General features: G+C 33.7%; 1 protein-coding gene across 1 annotated transcript in view; it reads left to right on the top strand.

Annotated features, from left to right (window-relative positions):
* Window positions 1–23558, top strand: part of NBEA (neurobeachin) — a 451136-nt gene that overhangs the window by 181320 nt on the left and 246258 nt on the right. The window contains exons 31-34 of the mRNA XM_027677697.1: window positions 1477–1915; window positions 12104–12258; window positions 16336–16462; window positions 20581–20708. Of these exons, the coding sequence (XP_027533498.1) occupies window positions 1477–1915; window positions 12104–12258; window positions 16336–16462; window positions 20581–20708 (849 nt within the window). The remainder of the gene's footprint in view (window positions 1–1476; window positions 1916–12103; window positions 12259–16335; window positions 16463–20580; window positions 20709–23558) is intronic.

The following is a 23558-nucleotide window of genomic DNA, read 5'->3' as shown; positions in this document are numbered from 1 at the left end:
CTAAATGCATTTGATGCAGCTCATAAATCCAGTTTCTACTTCCTGCTTCACAAAGAAGAGCTCATATCTATTTGATAAGATACGTTTAAGGTACTTAGGAGAAAAAGGAGGAGGAAGTGGCTTCGGTGTTTATGGCTTTTAAAAGAAGAAAACAATACTCCTTATAAGGGGTGATTCTGCTTTGTCTTCTTAAAAGCCACTTCTGTTCTATCTGTATCTGTTTCTTAGTAATTGTACTCATGCAGAAGTTTACACGACCATTAGTTCAAAGACATAATCTCATATAGATTTTTTTTATGTGCACATACACATATCCAAACTTAGGCCCATGTGCTAAATAAATATTTTACACCTGACTGTACTGAACAATTGGTAATGAATTATGAGGTTGTTATTAAAGTTACATTGTTGAAGCGCATTTTGTTTGTATCAGTGAGAGCTTCATCCAAGTATATTGTAAAATATTTCCCATAATATCTACACCACTATATCAGATCCATAAAAAAAAGAAACATTCTTATTTCATACATAGGCCAGCTAAATTTTATAATCAAGACAAGTAATCCAGTGAAAATAATGTAGTTTGAAAATAAACTAAAAAATCATTTTGAGTGAGTGCAAGCTTTTTGTCATTAAAAATAGCCATAGTTTGTTTTGCTCTAAAAGAAGTAACCAAAAAGATGAATATGGAAGTTACAACTTAATGAAGCTGTTTTGTCTGTTTCTCTGAAGTAATTAATAGAGGTATGCTCTTCTCAGCTACAAGATGTTGCAGAGTTTGTTTCAATCTGGAAATGTTCCATTGAACAGATTTCACTTGCCTATGTCTATAAAACTGTATTTATTTTATTCTTGAATATTTCCTCAATTACAGAATTTTACCTTTTGTGGGAAAAGGGGAGTTATCTAAAAAAATGAATAACAATACATTTTTTCATTCATGTATAAATGAATCTATATTAAATGTAACGAGATGTGTGTTAGATATGTATAATACACACTTTAAAACATGAAGCAAACAAAATGTCTAGCAATTTTCTTTTGAATGCAAGATTCATATTTGCTGACAGCAATGCAAAGACTAAATTTTACATTAATCTGAAAGCATAAGTGATTGCAGTTTTCTCTTCTAGTAGTCTCACAGGTCATACAGTTATGTCCAGTCCATAGGTTATCATTTTTAACGTTGTTTCTACTGGAAGTATTTTACTGTTTGATTACTGTGTGAGTAGTAGGGTGTAATTTCTAAATGTCACTGAGTTTGCATAATGTGATTTTGGGCTCCCTCTTCCAAGCCTGTATATATGCCAAACAGCTGTTGAAAATGTTTTGTATGTAGAATGAATTTTTATGGTTTAAACTACTATGATTTGTGGGCTTTCTAACGCATTTAGGTCTTTCAAAACCTTTTGATCATATTTTTAGGGGGAAAAAAAACAAGCTAAATTATTGTTCATAATCTCTATTTCGCTGCAGAGACACCAACTGTATTTCCAGAAAATATTAAAGACAAAGAAACACCCACACCAGTTGAAGATATTCAGCTGGAAAGCTCTATTCCTCATACAGATTCTGGAATTGGAGATGAACAGATGCCCAATATTTTGAATGGGACAGACTTGGAGACCAGCACAGGCCCTGATGCTATGAGTGAGCTGTTATCTACTTTGTCTTCGGAAGTGAAAAAATCTCAGGAGAGCTTAACAGAAAGCCCCAGTGAAATTCTGAAACCTGCATCTTCGATATCCAGTATCAGCCAAAGTAAAGGCATCAATGTCAAAGAAATACTGAAAAGCCTTGTGGCAGCCCCTGTTGAAATTGCAGAATGTGGCCCGGATCCAATCCCTTACCCAGATCCTGCACTGAAGAGAGAAGCTCAGGCTATTCTTCCCATGCAGTTTCACTCGTTTGACAGGTATATGGTTGGATTAATTATTTTATATTGATGTAATTCAGAAGTTTGAAGGTTTTTTTTATTTTTTTTAAAAGGTTATTCTTCTATGGGTTTGTATTAGACTACGTTATTAACAGCTGCATTACTTCTTTTCTGAATATGGACCATATAGTATAGACAAAAGTTATTCACCTTGTTTTTCTCTGTTAGCAGTGAATAAAACTCTGCAAAACACTTGGAAAACAAGCCTGTTGCAAAGAAATATTTTTGCATTAAAATCTTTTTTTTCTTTAAAACAGCATTTTAGTGAGGAGGAGGAGGAGGGGTAATATCTGCTGATATAGAACAGACTGCAGAAATTCAGTTGAATATTCTTTCAAAGGCTTAAATCTTAATTGGATCCATCATTGCATTGTTTTCTGGTACTGAAATGCTTTGACCATGGCAAGTTATTTGCATGGTCATGGTAGAAAACAGTTTCCTTCTAGGTCTTTAAACAACAAATATGCTCAGAAGTTAGTGCTTAAAACTGAACTGCTGAACATTTTCACAGAGTCCTTTCTTTATCTTTTTGGGGTATAGCTTCTGGGTTTCTAATGAATATGGTTTTCTTTAAATGTCCAGTCCCTCTCAGTTATCCTGAACAAAGAAATTGTGACAAGTTGTGCAATTGACCTCATCCATTTAGGTTTAAATGTAACTCTTACGAGTGTTGATGTAATCATATTTTTCAGTATGACAAAATCTCTTCAGTTTCTTCATAAAAATGTTTTTAAAAAGTAAAACATGGAATCAAGACTTAAAGATGTGGTTAAACATGTCTTGAAAACATAAAGGAAGTTTTAAAAGTATATTAGTTCTTTGTGCAGGTAAAGAAGTAAAACTCTGGAGGAAATAAAAAATTAAACAAGAAAACGGTTATATTGTGATTTATGAGAAAAATCCATCTGTATTTACAGAAAATCTGCAATGCAAAAATGTCATAAATGTCTTCATTTAAGTCTTAAGAAAAACAAGATGCAATCAATGTTTTCAGCATAATATAAACAGTAAAGTGCAAAAAGATATGTGAGAATTTTAGAATAAAAGTGAAGAAGCGCTTTTCTGTCTTGAGTTTCGTAGAAAAGCTGGTGCCTTTTTATCTGCATATATATAAGTACTGAAGCTGCTTTTCTGCAATAATTCAATAAGCAATCAGATAGTGTCTGTTGCAAGAAAGTTAATTGGATCAAGACAGGAACAGTGAAATATACTTTAGAAGCAATGAATATATCCCTTTCTAATATTTTATATCTTGAGACTGTTCTAGCAGCTGTTTAATTAAAATTATTTTTTTGTTCATCAATCTGCATGTTTTCATTTTATAGTGATTTCAATGTGAAGTGAAAAATTTCTTTTTTCCTATAAAGTTAGGAATTTTCCCTTATCCTCTGTGAGGAACCATCATATTCCAGAATGCATTCTTGTACATTAAATAGTATAAAAATTTATGCTACATGTAGAAATAATAACACTTTAACTGTAATCACCAAAAAGGTTACTGTAGTTGAACCTATTCACCTAAATTTCTACCTGGGTCAATAAGAAAAATAATTTATTCAGAGGGCTGTTGTTGATTCACAAAATGCTAGACACCTAAATTAAAATGGAGCATATCACCTCATGGGTTGTCATTGTTAGAGGGAACTTGACATCAAGGTGATTGAAGATGTGAGTTTTATTTTGCATTTCTAAGTTATAGCTCTATAAGAGAGCATTTAAAAACTGCAGTAGGTTGTCCATAGCCTGTATTTAATGTGAGCATCTCCATTTCATTGTTCTTGCAACAACATGACTGCTTGTACATTTTGAACATCATTAATAGTATTTGCTAATACAGAATTATATTTAAGAGGTGCTTCATGGATTTTGATAGGCATTTCATACTTAATAAATTCACTTAGGAGTGAGAGAGTTTAGTGTTTTGTTTTTTCCTGTCCTGTTATCCTCCTGATCAAATTGTGATTTCGTGATTTCCTGTACAAAGTATACAGCTGTGTTTTTATCTTGGTAGCATATGTTGTACCATGTCAGCCCTTGGAATTGTTTACTTCTTCAGAAAAAAAAAAAAAAGGTGGTAATGGGTGAAGTTTAGGCAAAATAAGTCACACATATTTGTTGAAGGTTTTTTTCTCTTAAATAGATGATCTTGCTATCTGATTTTGGTGAGTGAGGTAGATCTTTTTTTTTTTTATATAATCAACAACCATGAAGGAAAAAATTGGCAGATTCAGGCAGGTCCAGCAGTTTAGGAAGTATTGCATTCTTTTCTCCAATTAAAGAAATGTTATTGAACTGGGGGCATCTTGATAAAACTACTGATGTTCTTAGCCCACAAGGCCTCAACTGTCTGGTTGCACCTCATGGTGGCATTATTGAATGATGCCCATTGTTCAAGCAAATATTCCTCTGTACAGTTCGTTCATACTGTCTAAGTACTTGACCACTCTGGCAATCTTTGGAGGCAAATATGAGTGGTTATGGTGTCACTTTTCCAAATTAGAAAATGAAGCGGATTCATATGCTGACAGTATAACTTTTCACAGGGGATGAAGCAAAGGTTAAGGGGAAAAAAACTTTGAATAGTGTATTGATATAATATTAGAATTAATTTAAGTATTAATTGAGAAAGCAACATGAATTTTGGCTTGTGGTGATTTCTGAACATTTTGTGTTGCCTACAGTATCCCAATTACCATTGAAAAACTGAAAAAAAGCACAGCATGATTATTTTTCTATACTTGCTCATGTAAATATAATTGTGTTTACCAATAAAAACTAACAGTTAAATAAGATAAGCTGCTTATTTTTTAAAAACTGCTTATTTTTTAAAAAGTGTTAAAATTTAACACGATGCCTGTGGACTTTATTTCTGTAGGATCTTCTGTTGCTACAGTTTATACAGCTTTTGGTACTTCACTGAGCAATATGGCTATTGGTCATCTTTATTGTCCCTAGGGAAAATCATGAGCAATGGAGTGTATTGTTTTGTCAGGTTCTATTTGTTTCAGGTTTTTTAAAATAAACACAGTGTTTCCATATTTATAAGCAAATCTAGGTTAGAGAAATGCATTTTTCACCTTAATCTAAAGATATTCTTAGTCCTTGTAAGGCTAGACTATTTTTTCTTTTTTTTTTTTCTTTTTTTTTGTTTTTTTTTTTACATTTGGATGTCTGAGTGCCTTGTAAAAAAAGAGTTGAGGTAATAAGTAATTTGTAGAAAAATAACAGTATCTTCATTGTTTTAAAGATATTTCTTTAACATGATCACTGATTTTATGTGCCAGTAAACGCCATGTAAAGCAAACTCCTGTAAATGGAATTGAAATTGAGAATTCTGTTTTAGCATTTAATATGGAGTGTTTTGCTCTGCATGTTCTTCTAATTGTACATTGCTAATATGTCCATAAGAGTCATTGCGTAATAGGTGCAGTGTATTCTTCCTTAGAATTTGTGCAGTCATAAACAAAATGTAAAAGCAGAAAAAGTGTCCAACATGTTTTGTCAAATGGAACTTGTGTGCAATTAATGTATGCAGCAGTTCAAGTACTAGCGAATGTAAATGATGAAGTGATATTGATGAAAGGAGGGGATTGAGGTCTCGGGGGGCGCTGATGACGGATTGAACAGAAGCGGCCTTGCACCACACGTAACTCAAGTCTGTCGTCTTCACCACTCAAAGACGTAATGGGAGGTGGCAGTCTGAAATGAGTTGCCACGGCAAAGAGTATTATTTTTGAAATGCTTTCACACAAATCACTAGGCCCTGCATACAACTTAGTTTCATGCTTTAATGTCATCAGGAGGCACAAATTGGTGTGTCTAATTGTTTGCCACCTGCCAGCAAAATGAGCTGCCAGGCAGCCAGACGGGTTTGATTGTCTGTCAGCTCTTCAATAGATTGAGAGTGACAACATCAAAAATTTCACTTCGAACTCTGAAGCTTTGAGCAGCTTTTCAGAGACCTCTTCCCCACAAGTGCTTCTGGACAACTGCATTTTTCAATTACTTTTCAATATATTGCTGCCTTCTGTCTCATCTGTCTTAAGGTAGCTGTAATTACATTATGAGCTATATAAACAGATTTCTGGGACACTGGAGCCTGGATCCTCAAAGTTATGACATGTCTTTTAACGTCAGACTGAATTCCTTGAAAATGCATCCAGGTTGACATTTTCAGAAGCAAACACAAAGCGTTTTTTCACCCAGATTTACTACTAATGGAGCATAACTCACCAATAATTCCTTTTGCCTTCTCATCTTTTGTCTGACAAAAATCGGGCTCTGTCATTGATTTTTAGGATTTGGGGATTTCTTGTTTCTCTTTTTTTTTTTTTTCTTTTTTTTTGGCAATTTGCATTTGTCCCACTAGATGCAGCCTAGACCATTATGGTTTATGAATTTATTCGTGATTCTACCCAGTGCTGTATTCTGAAGCTTACATTTGTTCATGTCTATTTTTTTCTAATAGAGATTTTTTAGATGGGTGCTATTATTGAAACTGAGAGTGCATCGCCACCTCAGCTTTTTGTTTAGAAAAAAAAATCATCCTAAATTTATGAATAGGTTCAAATCAACCAAAAATGGGTATATTAACCCTCAATTTATTTTCATCAAGCTGTAATCATAATCCCCATGTCCATCACTTAGAAATCTGTACAAGGGTAGCTCTTTCAAAACTCTTATCACCTGTGTAATGTGCGTCTTTCCATATTCATATTCATGGAGTTGTAGGTATATCTGACCTGAAGTTGATGCGAAACCAGCATCTCTCTACTGTCTCATATAATTCACTGGATATATAGATGAAAATTGTACTAGATTTTTGTCTTGATTTTTTACCCCAATAGGCCTCTGTACAATCACTATTAAAACTGTATTGACTTTTACAGGACTGATTGCTGCTTTTTAGCCTTTACTTTTTTTTTTTTTTTGCATCATATATACAAGATTAGATTCCTCACCCATACTTGGCTGTGCCTCATATTGATTGCTTCTTTGGGTTCTTTATATTTGATCATGTTTCTGACATTTACTTCACTTACATTCTATTCACTTTCTTCAAACTTAATAAATTTCCAGTATTTCCAATTTGTCTGTTCAGCTAAGACCATTCATCTTTCTTGATAATTAGCTTTTTTATCTTTTACAGTTTGCTTTGTTTCTTGTCGATGTTTAGATCATTTTAGATGCTTCAGCTAATTTATCCTGAATGCAAAGGAGGGAATTTCATTGGGAGTACCTCACTCTTCTGCTTGATCTAAGATTGAGGATCCAAGAACTTCCAGTCCTTGTCCTAAAACTACACCTGAGATGATTCGCTTTCTTCTATTTAGAAATAAGCAATTTTTAGTAGATTAGGATCATTTCATGTACTTTAAGATTTGGATGTTTTAATAAATGTATGGCATCAAATGATTGAAAGAACTCATAATAAATAGAGATTCAACACTAAGGTTTCATTTGCATAAGTCTCAAAGATTATGTCCTTCTGTGAGCTTTCCCTATCTCTTCAGTATACCTCACATTTTTTTAATCCAGTTTTTCTTCTCCATGGCTGCTGCCTCTGAGTTACATCTTTCCTCCTAGATTTCAGATTAATCTTATCTTAGTACAGTCAGCCTAATGAAAGGTTGTCTAAAGTAAGATTCAAAATGTGTTGTTAGTATGTACTAACAGTGACGTTACAGACTCAGAACACAATCTGGGGTTAAATTCAGGAAGAACAGAGGGTACAACAGTATACATGTTTCATAAAGGACTGGACATCTACAGAGATATGGAGAATATAAGTAACTTTCAGAGAAGAAATATTAAGCTTTCTTTTCAGAGATTAGATGAAGCTAACTGTAGGAACAAGCTAGCATGTAATGAAGAGAAATTGTCAGCCATTTTGTTTTGTGATTTCTTCTCAAACATCTGACAGAAGTTGCTGTTTGACACGGAGTAATTTTCAAGTGAAAACCTTGCCTGAAGTCTGTGCTGCTTTTTTGAAGAACACTTCTTGAAAAATCATCATGCTTTCTGCTACTTTGAGGGGGGAGAGGAGGAGCAAGAAATATTAATTCAGACTTAAGAGATTTCACATATCCCACAAGAGAGTAAAGTGATCCTAATTTAATTGCTGCCGCTCAGATAGGTAGCACAAGACATCCAGTATTGAAGGCTTGTGTCTGACCTTTAGGTTGACCAGAGTGATTAAGTTGGAAAGCCTTTAAATTTTAAAATGGAGAGGAGATACAAAATGTGAATCACAGAGAAAGAGGGAAAATATAGCACTGTCTGTCATCAGCACTGGGTAGCTAAATATTTAAGTAAAGTCAATTTGAGAAAGTATTTTATTTTTAATTTCCATTTTCTCTTTTTGCAGTTCAATGCATTAATGGCATTATTTTCCATCTACTTATTTCATGCAAATTTCTAAAACCCAGAAGAATCCTGTAGCTATTTGCTGATGTTATTTAATGAACCAGCAATGCATAAGTGGTATGTGAGTTGAATCAACAACACTCACCTTGAGCATGATATGAATTACGATGACTTCAGGCTTAGGTTTAAAATTGGTAAAGGACACTCATGGAGTAACAGAACAGTGATTAGTAGTCACAATTATATTTAGAGTTTTAAAGCACCCAATGAACAAAGAAATGAAATCAGTTGCTACAGACAATTGCTACTAAATTTTTGCTGACTAAATCATTGGGGATCATTTGAGACCATGATGATGGGATTCAAACAATTGCGAACCAGTTTGGAACATTTAGGAAGTCTGAAATACATTGTACTAAAGAAGACCTAAAATTAAATTATAGAAATGTATGTATTCTTTTCTTCTAGTCTGTAGATTTCTGTTCCTCCATGAAAGAAAAACCCAAATGCCTGACAGATACATGTAAGGCATCTATCACAGTAAATTAATTCCTCAAATCATATATGCTCAAGTAAATAGCCATACTTTTTTTTAAGTCTGTTTTGGTTTGATTTGCCTGTTTTTACTGTATGTGCTGTTTGAGTGGTTTAATTCATTAAAAGACTTTTTTTACTTGAAAGCAGTCAGTCATCCTCTTTCACCTTTCTTGTTCTGCTGTCCCTCTGATTGTTTTGCACATTTTTGACCACTCTGTTCTGTTGTTCAAATAGTTTTTCTGTCTGCTTTATCTGAATGTCATTTTCTGTTCACTTGCTACACTTTGTTTTATCGGTAGGAATGAGACATTTTGACAAGGTCACCATGTATGACATGTCAGAAAGCTGCATTTTCTTTCAATCTGGGATGATAATGTCTCACTGATTTTCCCTATTCTTATGGTAGAGAGGTTTCTCTTGATATTTCTTGATAGTTTGTAATTTAATAGCACCTGGCCTGCCTTAACGTGGTGATTTAGACATATGAAATAATGCCAACCATGTGTAGAACGTTACTATCTGTGGGATATAGGAAGGATTGTCCTTGTTATGGAAGCTTATTTTCAGTCCTGAACTACACTCATAAGAAAAGAATATTTGCATTTATAGCAGGCCAGTACATTTGAGCGTTGGACTAGATGACTTTTAAAGGTCCCTTCCAACTGCAACTGTCCTATGATTCTAATACATCTGAGAAGTAAAGCTGGCATATGTGGTCTTTGCTATGCAAAGTTAGATGATCTTTTGCACGCTCTGGACGACCACTGAATTGTCTGAAGGTAAGGAGGAAGACCTTGAATTTATCTTCATCTCTAGAAAAGTAACAGGAAAGTAAGAAATACTTCTTCAGTGATTGGATTGGCAATTTAGCAGATACCAATACTAGACCTTATGTGAGGGAAAAATTGTTTTTCTTAAAATAAAACCCAAACCAAAAGAGATGTCATCCACTCACACTGTCTCACATTTTCAAACACTAGAATGGGCGTGTGTCTGAAGAATCTGTCCAGCATTTCAGGCATCCTTCCTGCTTGCATCCAGATGGGAGGTCCAATGGCACGGAGAGCATGGGATGAAATTTATAAAGTCTTCCTCACATCTTCTGGGTTCTTCATATGTCAGCAACTCTTTCTAGCTTTTGGATATGCCTTTTTTTTCCCCCTTATGGACCAGCCAACAGTCTCTCTGTCCTTCCCAAGCTCTTCAACTCATTGTTCTTCACCAGTTTTATCTGCAAGTCGGGTTATCTTGTGAAGCTACTCACTTGCCTGTGGTCTTGCTGACCTGATAACTATGTGCCATTAGCATAGGCCAGTCTTTTGTTCTTGTGCCTCAGCACCTAGATATTCCCCTTCCTTTTTCATTCACACCAACGCCTTTCTATTGCAATTCTCAACAAAGGTGGTAGGTAAGGGCAGTAGTTTCCTTTTGAAATAATATATTTGGGAAATGCTCCCACTTAAGATACAAGTCCTAATGTCTTCTTGTGTTTCTATGGCACTACAGGGACTCTGCTCTTGATTACTTATTCAGTATTCATGAATAAGCCAAACAAATATTTGATTGAAGTATTAATCGAGCTAGAGATCTTTGTATGTGGATTGGAACTAATTTTAGGAAGTTTCATGGTGTTATGGAGCAGATTTATCTAACCCTGTAGACACAGCTTTGTTCAGCTGCAGCTGCTGCTATGTAAGCACTTCATATCAGTAACGATTGTAAGAGATTATTAACTACAGACAAAAGCAATTATTTTAGGGTCACTCATCTTAATCAATAGCTATTTTGTTGTTCAAATTCATCTTCTCCTAATTTAAGTTGAATGAGACAAAAAACCATCGATAAGCCTAGAATTACCTTTCTAATAGTACATGCTTCAAGGCAGGAGTAAAGCTGTTGTTCAGAATGCAGAGGCATCAACTGGCATTGTAACCTGTCTAAAAAGAGTGAGAAAAAAATGCTTATGGATGGGTTGGTACACTGTCATCACCAGTCTTTAAAATTCAGGAAGACTGAAAATTCAGACCTATAGGAACAAGGTACATTACTGTAAAACATTGTGCCACGCCTTTTAATTCATCATATGCCATCCTATTTACACAGAAGTGTTACAAATTAATTACCAAAGAAAGTTCTTGAGCAAAATGTGGCCTTATTACTGTAAATAATTTCCTTTTCCGGCTCTTTTTTTATCATAATGATTAATTTTAATGAAGAGTGTATCTGCTTAAACAGAAAACATGTAAATAATGATGAAAATATACTGTTCAAAATTATCCAAATACGATTTGTCTCATTTTTGTTTTTCACTCACGTTTTCTACCAAAATAGACTTTTTAGGAGCAGGGTTTCTTATAGATAAAAAGAAATATTAAATAGAAAAATGTCAATATAGTTGTTTCCACTATGACAGCTGTCCAATGTTGAAAAAATATTATCTCCTAGGAGCAATTCCTTTAGTTTTCAAACTTTTTTTAAAAAAAAAAGAGTATGATTTAATACTAGGTGGAAAAGTGTTTGTTTGAATGCAGTATTTTCTACTTATATTTGATATTAGGTTGTATTCTTTTATATGAAAGCCTTCTTCTCTTCTTAAAAACTTCAAATTCTCAAGACTGCTTTTTAAACCGTAATAATATCAATATTGTGAAAGCAAATATTCATTGTGTTGCATTTTTGCTAATCAATGTGCATCATGTGCTATTGATCTAGATAAGTATAAAGGTTTTCCAGAAGTCTGAGTCCAAAACTATGTTTGTTAGTCAACTATGTTTGGAAGACTGGTATGTTCATGATACTGAAGAATAAACTGCTGTATTCCAATGTTCTGATGATTAACAAAAAAAAATTTATCTTAGGTAACTTCAGTAAGATCAACAAATTAACATACTCATTAAGACTGCATGCATATAGACTGCTAGACTGCTGACATAATTTCTGACAGTAAACGTTTTCTTTGCAAATCTAGAACACAGGTGATAGTGTTCTCAACATATCATTGAAGAGATAGGGTGTTTCCATTTTGTGGGTAATGAAAGACAAATTGAGTTTCTCAGAATCACATGAAGCTGCAGACAAAGGATAGGAGTATGATTTTAGGGCCTGTGAACTTAGTTTTACCTTATTTCAGAAAGGTTCAGAAAATTTACAGTATTATGTATTCCTCAGCAACAGAATTATACAGCGGTCTAAACCCATCAAAATCAAAAATTCTTCCTGGCTCTGTTGTGCAATTTTAATAATCTGCTGTTTCTTTTTCCACAGGAGTGTGGTTGTACCAGTAAAGAAACCCCCTCCAGGTAGTCTGGCTGTTACCACTGTCGGAGCTGCCACAGCTGGGAGCGGACTGCCACCGGGTAGTACACCTAATATATTTGCTGCAACAGGAGCTACACCAAAAAGTATGATTAATACAACAGGTATTGTCCTTAAATATTTTTGTGAGCCTCATTTTTATTTGTTTGGGGTTTTTTTTACCTTTAGTGGTGTTTTGTTTTTTAATCATCTTTTTGTTGCTGTTTTTGTAGTTCAGAAATAAAACCTGGAAAGATTAAATCCTGGCCTTTATTAGAGACAGTGTTTTCTCTTGGTCTATGTTTATAATCTTTGATAGTGCACATTGAGCTTGCACAGCCTTAAATAAGTTAATACATAGCCTCAGTATTTTTTTGTAAGTGTAGATTAACAGGTAAATGAGATAACTTTTCTTGCTCTCTGCAATAGAGGATCTCTATGTGATACATACCAATTAATCCCTCCTTATGTATCAAAGAAAGAAAAGACAACTTGCTACTTAATAAATATATCATAGATTGTGGAGGTGAATATTTTGGACAATTGATATTTGTCAATTAAAATTATGCCATGATTTTTGGAAGGTTTTTCAGTAAAAAACTACTTAATTTACTCATGTCTTAGCAGTAGTTGTTTATTGTGATCTATAGAAGGAGGACTAGACCTTCTTTTTTAATTATTTATAATAGTAATAATATTTATAATATAATAATAATAGTAATAATAGTAATGCTATTATTTATAATAGTAATAATTATTTATAATAGTAATAATTATTTATAATAGTAATAATTTAATTATTTATAATAGTAATAATAACAGGCTCCTCATGAAGGAGCCTCTTAACCATGGAGAAATGTTTCCATTGAGAAATTAATCCTTACATAGAGCAGCTGATATTTACTTAAACTCCTTTGAAATGTCTGGCTATGGTCTGTTTTCTTTCTAAAATAAGCAAAAGCACTTGAGAGAAGAGCTCTTTTCAAGGATATCACAAGAGCTGAGATATGTGAAAATCTCCCTGGGGTTGCAGCAAATAGAGGGGGAAGCTTTTGGCATCCTTCTGCTATGTGCAGTAATATGAAGACACACTCTTATTTTTGCTTTCCTTTTGCAGATTGCCTTTAATACTGGTAATAGAACTTTGATTTTTCTAAGGATAAAAAAAAAATCTTTAAATCTAATTATCCTGAGGCAGATGCAAGGAATGAATGCTCTGAATAATGTTATCACTTCTATGAACAGTAGCATTTGTATACACAATTCTGTTAATCTTGAACGGATTTCATTTTAGGTATTCTTATGTCATGAAAAAAATATCCTACACTGGAAACCCTGTTTTCCAAATGATACTGACTAGTAGTAAGCTTTTCAGTCTTCTCACTGATGAAAGATCTGAACTGTTTTGGCTGGAATATAGTAGTTCTTGTTTGTAAGTAATTACATTTTAAAATCAGTCATTTTCCCAATACTGTTCTTAGTAGAGGACAGTATTACAGATGCCATTGTACACTGACTGTGGACTAAAGGCTGCTTATTTTGGTAGATCTTATAGCTTTTTTTTTAAATGCAATTGGTTTTGATTCCTAATCTATGGATTAGCTTGATTAAAGGAAAAGTATTGATTCAATAGAATTTCAGCAAGTATCAGATTTAATTAGAACTGTATGTGTACTGAATTTCTTTAGTAAAGCATTTTATGAAGATTTGAATTTTTGAAGGTTTGAATTTTATATTAACATTTTACAAATGCTAAACACATTAATGACAGTTAATAAAAGTATTATCACACTGAAAACATTGAAATATCTATTAGATTAAAGTGATCATTTTGCCCTTTTTAATTAAGGTATGCCTATGGTAGTCAAAACAGTGAATCATGTATGTCAGTTTTTGAGATATATAGATAAAGTATCCAGATACTTTCTGGTTTATATACTTGTAGTCTATGAAATTATTTTTTTTTTTTACTATGGTAAAGAAACAGAATGCAATTTTTTAGAAACACTAGATGTCCTCCCAAACCTATGTACAGTTGTTATTACAGTATGTCACAGATATGCTAGAAATTCAGTTATATCTATGAGGCATTTTCTGTGTTGGACTTGTGTGAAAGGTATTTTTTTCAGTTATTCATGGATTGCAATTGGTGTTTACATTCCACCTGCCATCGCTGTCATAGTCGATGTCACTGTCACAATTTAATGAGATGTATGTTACTGAAGTCCTTTAGTTCTTTGAATGTATCTTTGGGGAGATAGGTTTTCTTCCTTCATCTCTTTATGTAAGAAACTGGCTTTATAAGGTTTTAGGTTGGATTTCTGTAATTCATATCCTGATTCTCACTTCTATGTTAATCCACTAGTTCCAGTTCTCTTCTTCTGGAAGCCTAGCTGGTTAAACAACTTAGCAACTGCATTTTTAAACATCCTTAATGAAGAAATTTTTACTTTGGAAGAAAAAGGGAAGAAGCAATAAAAATATGTATCGTCAATGTATATATGAATATAAATATGTAAATAATATAAATATACACATGCGTACACACACACACACACACACACACACACATATATATATATATGAAGCCTTAATCTTTTTTAAGCTATCCTATTCCCAGTTAAGTTGCTGTGATTCTGAGGCTGGGAGAGATAGCCTACCTTATATTTTTTGTGTTTCTTTCTCGGTATGTTTGGGTACATTTACAATTTGTATTTAGTCCAAATCAGAACACCCAGTGTAAACCACAATCTATCTCCCACTCCCATTATTAAAACAACAGCCTAAATCAGTTCCTAATCTATATCTGGAACTTCATCAGCTACTCCAGTGTCAGCAAGCCCAGCAAATCTTGCTGCATTTTGAAACTCTTTTGAATATAAATGTTCTTAAATGAGCCAGTCAAAATTCTTGTCTTTAATTATTTTGTCATTAAAAATTATCTAAAGGCAAATTAAAAAAAAATAAAAATCATACCTACTGCCAGAAACATTTTCACTATTTGTGAAAATTTGACTTCTCCTTCACTATTGGCTGACTGCTTAAACAGTGAAGAATCCATAAATGCTTTGTAGATCTCTGCAGGAAACTGAAAAATAATATATACCTGTGTAATGCAAAGGACAGTGATGTATCAACTGCTAAAACTGACCAGCAATAAGGACTGAACAATTACAGTTTTTTAAAATTGCCAGAATAATGTCTTTGATCTCTAAACAGGGGGTATCTGCCCCTCATTGCTAACTTGGATAAATCTTGTTGCCTGTCAGCCTCATCTCTGGTAGCATTGCAGTCCCTCAGGCTTTGAACTCCAAGTACAAGACTGTTTGTTGCTACCTCTCTTGCAGTGATGTGTTGCAGAAGGACTGTGCAGCGCTAAACAGACAGCATTTATCACAGCACTCTCACTGCTCATGGCCACGCTGAGCCTTTGCTGGTTTGCGTCAAAGAGGCTGAACTCACAGTACCGTTTCAGCAAACATGATAGATTGGCATTTAGAGTCTAAGTTTAGCCCTTAGCTCTGACCCAGATCACTTAAAGTATAAATGTATGCTCTGTCTGAATCTTTTTTTGTGGTCAGCTGTTTACAACCCATTGAAATGATACCACCACTGCCTTCCCTACTTTTAAGATCTTAAAATTCTCCTTGACTTGAGGAAGGAAACATAAAAACTGTAATAAGAATCTTAATACACCTCAGACACTAATTTCCGCCATTACTCCCTGAAGAGATATACATTTTCTATCCTCTTTGTCATTTTTTAATTTGTATTTTATTTTCTGCCTATAGTTGCAACTGGGCAGTCAAGTGTGTATATACAAATACTTTCAAAAAAAAAAAAATTAAAATTCTGTCCTCCACTCAAGCTTATCTTAAGTATACCTTTATTTTAGAAAGATCTTGCTTTACAGGATGATGTAAAAATGTTTTCAACCTTGGAAAGTAATTTGGGAATAATGAAAATGAGGTAAGGATTTATTTTGCCTGATTTTCAATAGCTTTTTAAGTTTATTATTTTTATAGTAGCTAAATAAGGTATTAATTGGTATGATAATCATATGGAATGGTTTTCATTATTTTATAGTAAATAACACTACTTCCTTACTTAGAAGTAGATTAATAATACAAGGACTATATTAAAGCCTCTAAAAGTTTTGTTTCTTTAGACTGAATTAAGATCTGTGTTTTTTTGGGGGACAGGTGCAGTGGACTCAGGATCTTCTTCTTCCTCTTCATCATCCAGCTTTGTGAATGGTGCTACCAGCAAAAATCTCCCAGCTGTCCAAACTGTTGCTCCAATGCCAGAGGATTCAGCTGAAAATATGAGGTACACAAGTTCTATCTTTTTATATTAATTATAATTTCTCCTCCAGAAGTAGTGTAAAAAGAAAAAAAATAGCTCACCTAATGTGCGTTATTATAGTTATATGCATTGTACTATATGTAACTTTTTGTTACTAAGAATGTATATACTAAAATAACACTTCACTGAAAAGTCTGACTTGCTCAGCTGAAGAGTCTAACTTATTCAAACTCTGCCAGACACTAAAACTTCATTAGAAGTCATTTTTCAGTTAACTGCCTTTTTACTTTGTACGGTGATGATAGTATGAATTGGAACATGTGAGCACAATTAAATAATGGAGTACTAGCAATTGGAAAGAGAGACTCAACCTCTTCTGATCAAGTGAAAGCCTTAGTTAAACTGGAGAGGACAAAACCAGACCTGTATTTGTGCAGCTAACTAAATGATGCATCGGATCTGAGTTGGTTTGGCAAGAGACCCATGCCATAGGGTAGCTAATACCTCTCTTACACTGACTGGCAGCCAGGAAAATGCCTTCTGAAACTCCTACTGAATATCTGGTTATTGTTGTGTACAAATATTCAGTTTTGCTGCAGCACACTCCAAAGACAAATTTTTTACCTTTTCAAGGGGCACACATGTTTGCCCTGTAAAGCTGACACAGGATATACTAAGGAGTGGCCAAGTGTCCCTTAGTTGGCTGGCCACTGCAAGGTATGTTTTTAAGAATTTTGGAGTGGAGAGAGCACACTAGCTGTTTATTAGCTGATCATGAGGTAACAAGCTTAGAAGCTCACGAACAAGAGATTTCATTCCCAAATGAACTAGAAATTACATAAACCTAAATCAAGGGTCTTATGTAACCCATAAGAAAAATATCAATGCTTCAGTGATTTAAAACACAGTGACAAAAAATGCCTTTTTTTTTTGCTGGTCCTATCTGAAGGGTCAGGTGAGTGGTGCAGGTGGAATCACGGCAATGGGTGCAGACACAGGTTTAAGGCAGAAGGACTGTTGGCTCCACTCCAAAAGAATGCAAATGTTCAAGGAGCGAATGACCATTTGTATGATGTTATTTATTGCTTGACAGTTTTATGAGGCAAGTTAATAAAATTGTGGTGTAATTATACCATTCCTTTTTGCTTCTTGTCTTCATATGCTAGGACAATGTTTCTCTGAGGGTGAAATCTTTTTTAAAATTTAGATATGCATATTAAAATTAAATTGGTAAAATTAAATAGGTATGTTAAATTTCAGTTGGATCATTACTTAGTTTCTTTTTCAGTTATTTTAAACAATGAAATGTTCTTGTTTTTTCACAGGCATTTTTAAAGTTTTTGTCCTGGAACAAAGAAAAACTTGAGTTGCACAATCTGGAACGCAAATTTTGAATTCAGAATTTGAACGCAGAAGTAGTTGTACTCTGAGTAGTAACTTAAATTAGTGACTGACATGTAAATAACTTAAAATCTAATCAGCCCAAGGAATGTCTTTTGGGCTTATTTTCCTTTCCTCTGACCACTCCCCCAGCCCCACCCCCTCTGCCTGAGAAACAACCCTGCCTAAGAAACAACCTTTATTTTGATAATATATTATTTTTTGTAATGTCATATGAATTCACTGTGCTTTAGTTTTATGAGATTAAAAGTCAGACTTGTTTGTGGTAACAGAGAGCATGAAGTGAAAGCTAACTTATCTAAGCCTTCCTTTATAGCAACTGCATAAGAAAAGAGCTGATTATGGCTGTAGACTGAGCAAAGTGAGGAGGAGAATGATGTTGGATTTTCAGACATTAATAGTCTTGGTTTGGAGGTAGAGGTTTGGCTTGGAATGAGGTTAGGAAGGTAGCATACTTGCGACTGGGACAGCTTATGCCCTCACCTCTCTTTGTACTTCTTTGTGATCAATTCAAGCAGTAGGTTGTAAGAATTGTCCATAGGAGTCTTTTTGCTCACAGTTTTAAAAGTGTTTCTTTTAATCTGATGTTGCTACTGTGGTCTTTCAATCTTTTCTGGCAAAGTTTATCACCTTTCTATGTATAAATTATATTGTTTATATATAAAAATTATGAATATATACTACATATATTATATATAATATAATAATGTATATAATGTATATTATATATATTTATATATAGCTTATTTTTGGATGTGTGTTGCCTTTAATCTGCAAATTCAATAATCTTGAATTTGGAAGCTATTAAGAGTTTTTTGCCTTGAGTGTCCAGAAATGGAGAGGGAAAAACAAAATATTATTTCTTTACAAAACCCCCTTAAAATATATATATATACATGAAAAATAGTTACATTAATCTCCATAGGGATTCCCTTATGATTGCAGTATACTTTATAAGGTATATTAAAAGTTAGAAATGGCTGTAGAATCAGCTGAGTCACTCCTTTGTATGTGTGAGTACAGGAAAAGTAGTGGATGGGCCGCCTGCTTCCCTAAAAAATTTTTTTGGATATCTGTGTAAATTTATTTCTTCATTTTTGCTTGTTCTTTTTGGAACTGTAGGACCAGAACTCTAGTCAGTTTTCAACATGTAAATGCACCAAGGAAAAGCATTTTTTTCTTCTTTCTCTATTTAAATATCAATTTCTGTCCTTTGATATGCATTTTTAAAAGTACTAACCTTTGATCTCATTTTTTCACAGAATATTATTCCAAATTGACCATTAATGTGCCCATTGTAAACAAGATCGATCGGTTGCCCATTTGATAAGGTGTTTATTAGTAGCTCATCCAAGGTGTTGATTAATAGCATGTCCACACCTCCAATATTACTTGATTCTTAAATAAAAATTGATATTAATTTTAAAACATTTGAATTTGAATTTTGTTCAGCTTTGTCACTAGAGGCTTTACCACAGTGAAATTTACTTCAAATAGTCTTTTAAAACGAAGGCTGGTGATATGAATCCATACTTTAGGGTATTAGAAAATCAATATCTGAATTTCAAATCAAACTGCAGCACACTAAAAGAAAATAAGCTATAGGAGTTCAGTAAAGTAATTTTATGCTAATGAAGGAAAACTTGTAATGTGTTTATAATGTCAGCTTTCTTTTTAAATGTAGGGATCTTCATGTGATCTGAATTAAAATGTCTACATTTATTTAGTGTTTACAGATAGTAGATAAAGTATAAAATTTAAATGTCAGTGATCATTCTCTTAGATTCTGTCAATAAATGTTACTTCTTCCTGTAACTGCATTTTTAAATGCCAATATTTTGGTGCCATAATGCAAACACAAAGAAAACCCAGCAATCTTAAAAAGAAAAGCAAAAAATCTTAGTAGACTAGGGTAAGTATGTAATTTCATTTCCATTTTAAAGTAATAGTTTATTTCTTTAAGATAACGCCTCGAGTTTTTAACCTTGGCATAAGAGTTCCAGAGGGCAAAAGTGTTACCCTCTGTCAAGTTTAAAAGGGAAGAAAGACCCTTAAATAGTACAACCCTTAGCACGCTGATGTTCTCATACTATTACTAGGTTTGTATTCCCAGACAAAGAAATATTATTTCTGGTATTTAAGAAGCAAACAGAAGTCACAACACAGGGAAAAATTAAGGACCATACCATGCTTCAAAGAGTCTCAGCAGGCAGAGAAATATAAATGCCAAGGCAAAGCGATCATTTTCCCTCAAAGTTGAAGAAAAGTATATTGATTCTCTTGGTATCTGTGCTAGAATGCTTTCTCAGATACTTCCTTGCAATACCAAATGTTGAACAAAAAAGCAAGTTGCTTGTGATTGTTTTGGGCGAATAAAAGAGCTCTCTTTTCAAGTTTTCAAAGGTATATAAAATTATGAGATGTGGATAAGCTGAGATAGGTGAAATAGACTTAACTTGAATATCTGGCATTCTTCTTGTCATGTTTGAAAATGAGAGTAAAAATTTTGCTTGTTCTGGAGTACTCTGCAAATGCTGTAAAATTTATGAAGCTGACACACTGCTGACATGGCATTTCCATTTACTTAAAGCCATTTAAAAACTATAACGTTTAATCAAATTATGATCATCCTCTTTTCTAAAGAAGCTTACAGCAACTTTTAAAAACCGGTATGATTTGAAATAATTTTTTAACTTCTATTATGAAATATTCTTCCAATCATGGTCTCTGTTTTTTCACAGTATCACTGCAAAGCTTGAAAGAGCCTTAGAAAAAGTGGCCCCTCTCCTGCGAGAAATTTTTGTTGATTTTGCCCCTTTCCTGTCCCGAACATTGTTGGGCAGTCATGGACAAGAGCTATTGATTGAAGGTACTGTTTCTGTTATAAGATGATATTATTTTAACTATTAGTCTTCTGATATGAACAATTTTTCAGTTTCACTAGACTTTATGTAACTATTTTTGATAAATAATCGGTTCTTAATATGTTGTGATTTCACTTCCTTGCATTTCATTTCATTCAAAGAAATTAAAAGTGATAATTTTGGAACCCCTTTTTCCTTGAGATTGCTCTGTAAAGACACATCCTGTAGCTTAGAATGCAAAAACCTCTGTGTAGTTTGCCTTTCCCTCTTCAGAATAATTCAGTGCTTCGGCCTGACTTTGAGAAAATAGTGAAAAATACAATTAAAAAGTATAATCAATTCTGTTAGAAGAAAGTAAAAGGAAGACCCTGCTCCAACATTATTGATGAATGTATCTGTATTTGGTAGGGATGTTAGTTCCTGAGGTAAGTTTGTTTGATTCACACAGGCAGATAAAGAGTTGTCCCTAGAGGGGAATAAAAAGTAAAGACTTAAAGAAAAGAATCCTTGAACACCTTAAAGGAATTTTTAGGGCTTTTATTTGTTGTCTTTACTACTTCATAGTTAGAAAATTTGCCTCATAAGTGAAGCAGCAAGTAATGCAGAAATTATGCAGAAAGTGCAAATATGGAAATCTCATGCAGAAAGTAATGAATCAGTACTAATGCAGTTAAAACAATGAAGGCGGAATTTGAATGAGCATGCACTGTTCCCACATCGTATATTCAGAGGAATATATTCTGCCAAGTAAACTTTTTCCTTCCAGGATTGTTCTTACACACAGTAGTGGTGTTTATTGAGAGAAAAAGTCTCATTAAGGCAAGGTTTATAATATGTGAAGATCTACACAGAAGAAAATAAAGCTTTGTGTTCAAATTCCAAAACCCCTTCTATTATTCATGTGTTTTATGTAAACATTAGTGTACGGTTTTTTAAGGACTCAGTTATTATTCCTCACAATGTTGGCCCTTGTTAATAGAAATATTTGCATCTTGTAACTGAAATCTTCTAAAGAGCCTTTTCTTTTTTTGTCTTCTTATTGTTTAAAAATACTATTATTTAATAATAGCAAGGAATGGTGTAGTAATTCACAGAAGTTTCAGGTATTTTATACTGTTAATTTTATAGCTGTGAGTAAGTTGCACTTCTCACTTAATGACACCTGAAGTTAATGGTCTGAGATGCACATTGGGATGACTGTAAGATATTTGATGGATTACATTCTTAAATCTCTTAGTGAAGTTGGTTGCATTATCCTTGCATTATCCTTTTCCATTTGGCAATGGATTAATGGTACTATAGTTTTTATACAAAACAACTAAAATTATCTTGGTCTCACCTGAGTTCTTTTATAGATTAAAAAAATTCTTCATCAGTGCTATTCTAATTTTGTCTTTTGGTCAGATTCATAGCATGACCAAGGCTATAACAGTTCCCAGGATATAACAAAGAATGAAAAGCTAGAGGCCACAGGAACCTCACAACTGTACAGCAGTATTTTATCTCACTGCCTGTCCAGAGAAAACATGTTACGTTGGCTGTAGCGTGCTTCTGATAACCACTTGGAGTGTCATTCCAGATTTTGCCCCATCTATGACTCAGCCTCCCAATTCAGTCTCAGAAAACACTGTTTACAAACCGAACACCAAGTTCCAAAACAAGTAGTGTCCTCTGCATCACTTTTCCTTAATGTTATATCTAACCTTCTCTTCAATCACTCTCTCTCATTCCTTATTTGTAAAAACCGGTCCTTTCTTCCAAGATATTGAAATAATAATCTGTATAGAAAAAAATCTAAGCACATCATAGATTTTTACATTGTAGGACTTGAATTTCTGTTTACTCCCTCTGAAATAGTTTTGCTTTTTTACTTCGTAGCAAAGAATTCATAGAGATGCTTTTTTAGTCATTGTATACTTCTCATCTTTTCTTTCTTCATTGCCTGTATGAGACCCTTGATCTCAACTAAACTGAATTTAAAAGAGAATTCTAAATTCTCTCTTAGTCTGATACCTGATTTACTTTGAGAAATTTCCTGTCATTGCTTACTGAAAGCCAGTGGTGGTCCTTGAAGTACTTGAAAGTGCTCTCCAGGTAATGACTCTACAAAACAGGTTTTAAGTGACGTTATTCAAGATACGCGAGTACGTTGAATTCCTGTGGGGCTTTGATAATTGAAATTTGATTTTTTTCCTGGCAAGCAGTAATTAGCGTGACAGTTTTATATGAAATAATTTAATTTGTTGCTTTATATGTAAAGGTTTTAGTTATAACAGTCAAAAAGGAGCAAATAAACTTTATATAATTAAGTCTTCAGGCACTATCTGTTTTTCAAATTAATCACCATTAAAAAAGTAAGTATCTCTTGGGTTCTCTGAAGCATGTCCTTTTTTTCTGATTATTCAAGCTTGACACATAGTAATACCTTCCCTCCTTTGCTGTTTTTCAAAACCTCCTTATGGTATGAAGTCTTACCTATCAGATTTTGCTAAAATCAGAACACTGTCAGGCATCCTCAATGGCATGTGCTTTTTCCTGAAGCCCTCTCTAGTGCTCTTGTGCATGTGTGTGTGTGTGTGTAAGAAATACTAAATCATTTTCAGAACTGGTAAGAATATCCACACTTTTGTAGCTGAGGTTTTGCATATTGGAGAGCACAAAATAAAATGGAACAGAGAACAAAATTCATTTTAATACTTCTAAAACAGGTTAATTATGCAAACCTTCCAGAATATCTGATGCTTTAAGATAGGTGTTGTTATTATATTTTTGGAAATGTGCGTATAACTTAGTTATGATTTCACCTTTTTGTAGTAGTTCAGCTGCCTCAAACTTTTGGTGAAAAATCTTGCAGT

The sequence above is a fragment of the Neopelma chrysocephalum genome, unplaced genomic scaffold (assembly GCF_003984885.1).
Source record: "Neopelma chrysocephalum unplaced genomic scaffold, ASM398488v2 Primary Assembly neopelma1_43, whole genome shotgun sequence".
NCBI classification, from domain to species: Eukaryota; Metazoa; Chordata; class Aves; order Passeriformes; family Pipridae; genus Neopelma; species Neopelma chrysocephalum.
Note: the sequence above shows the minus strand (reverse complement) of the source record. Positions and strands in the feature narration are given on the sequence as shown.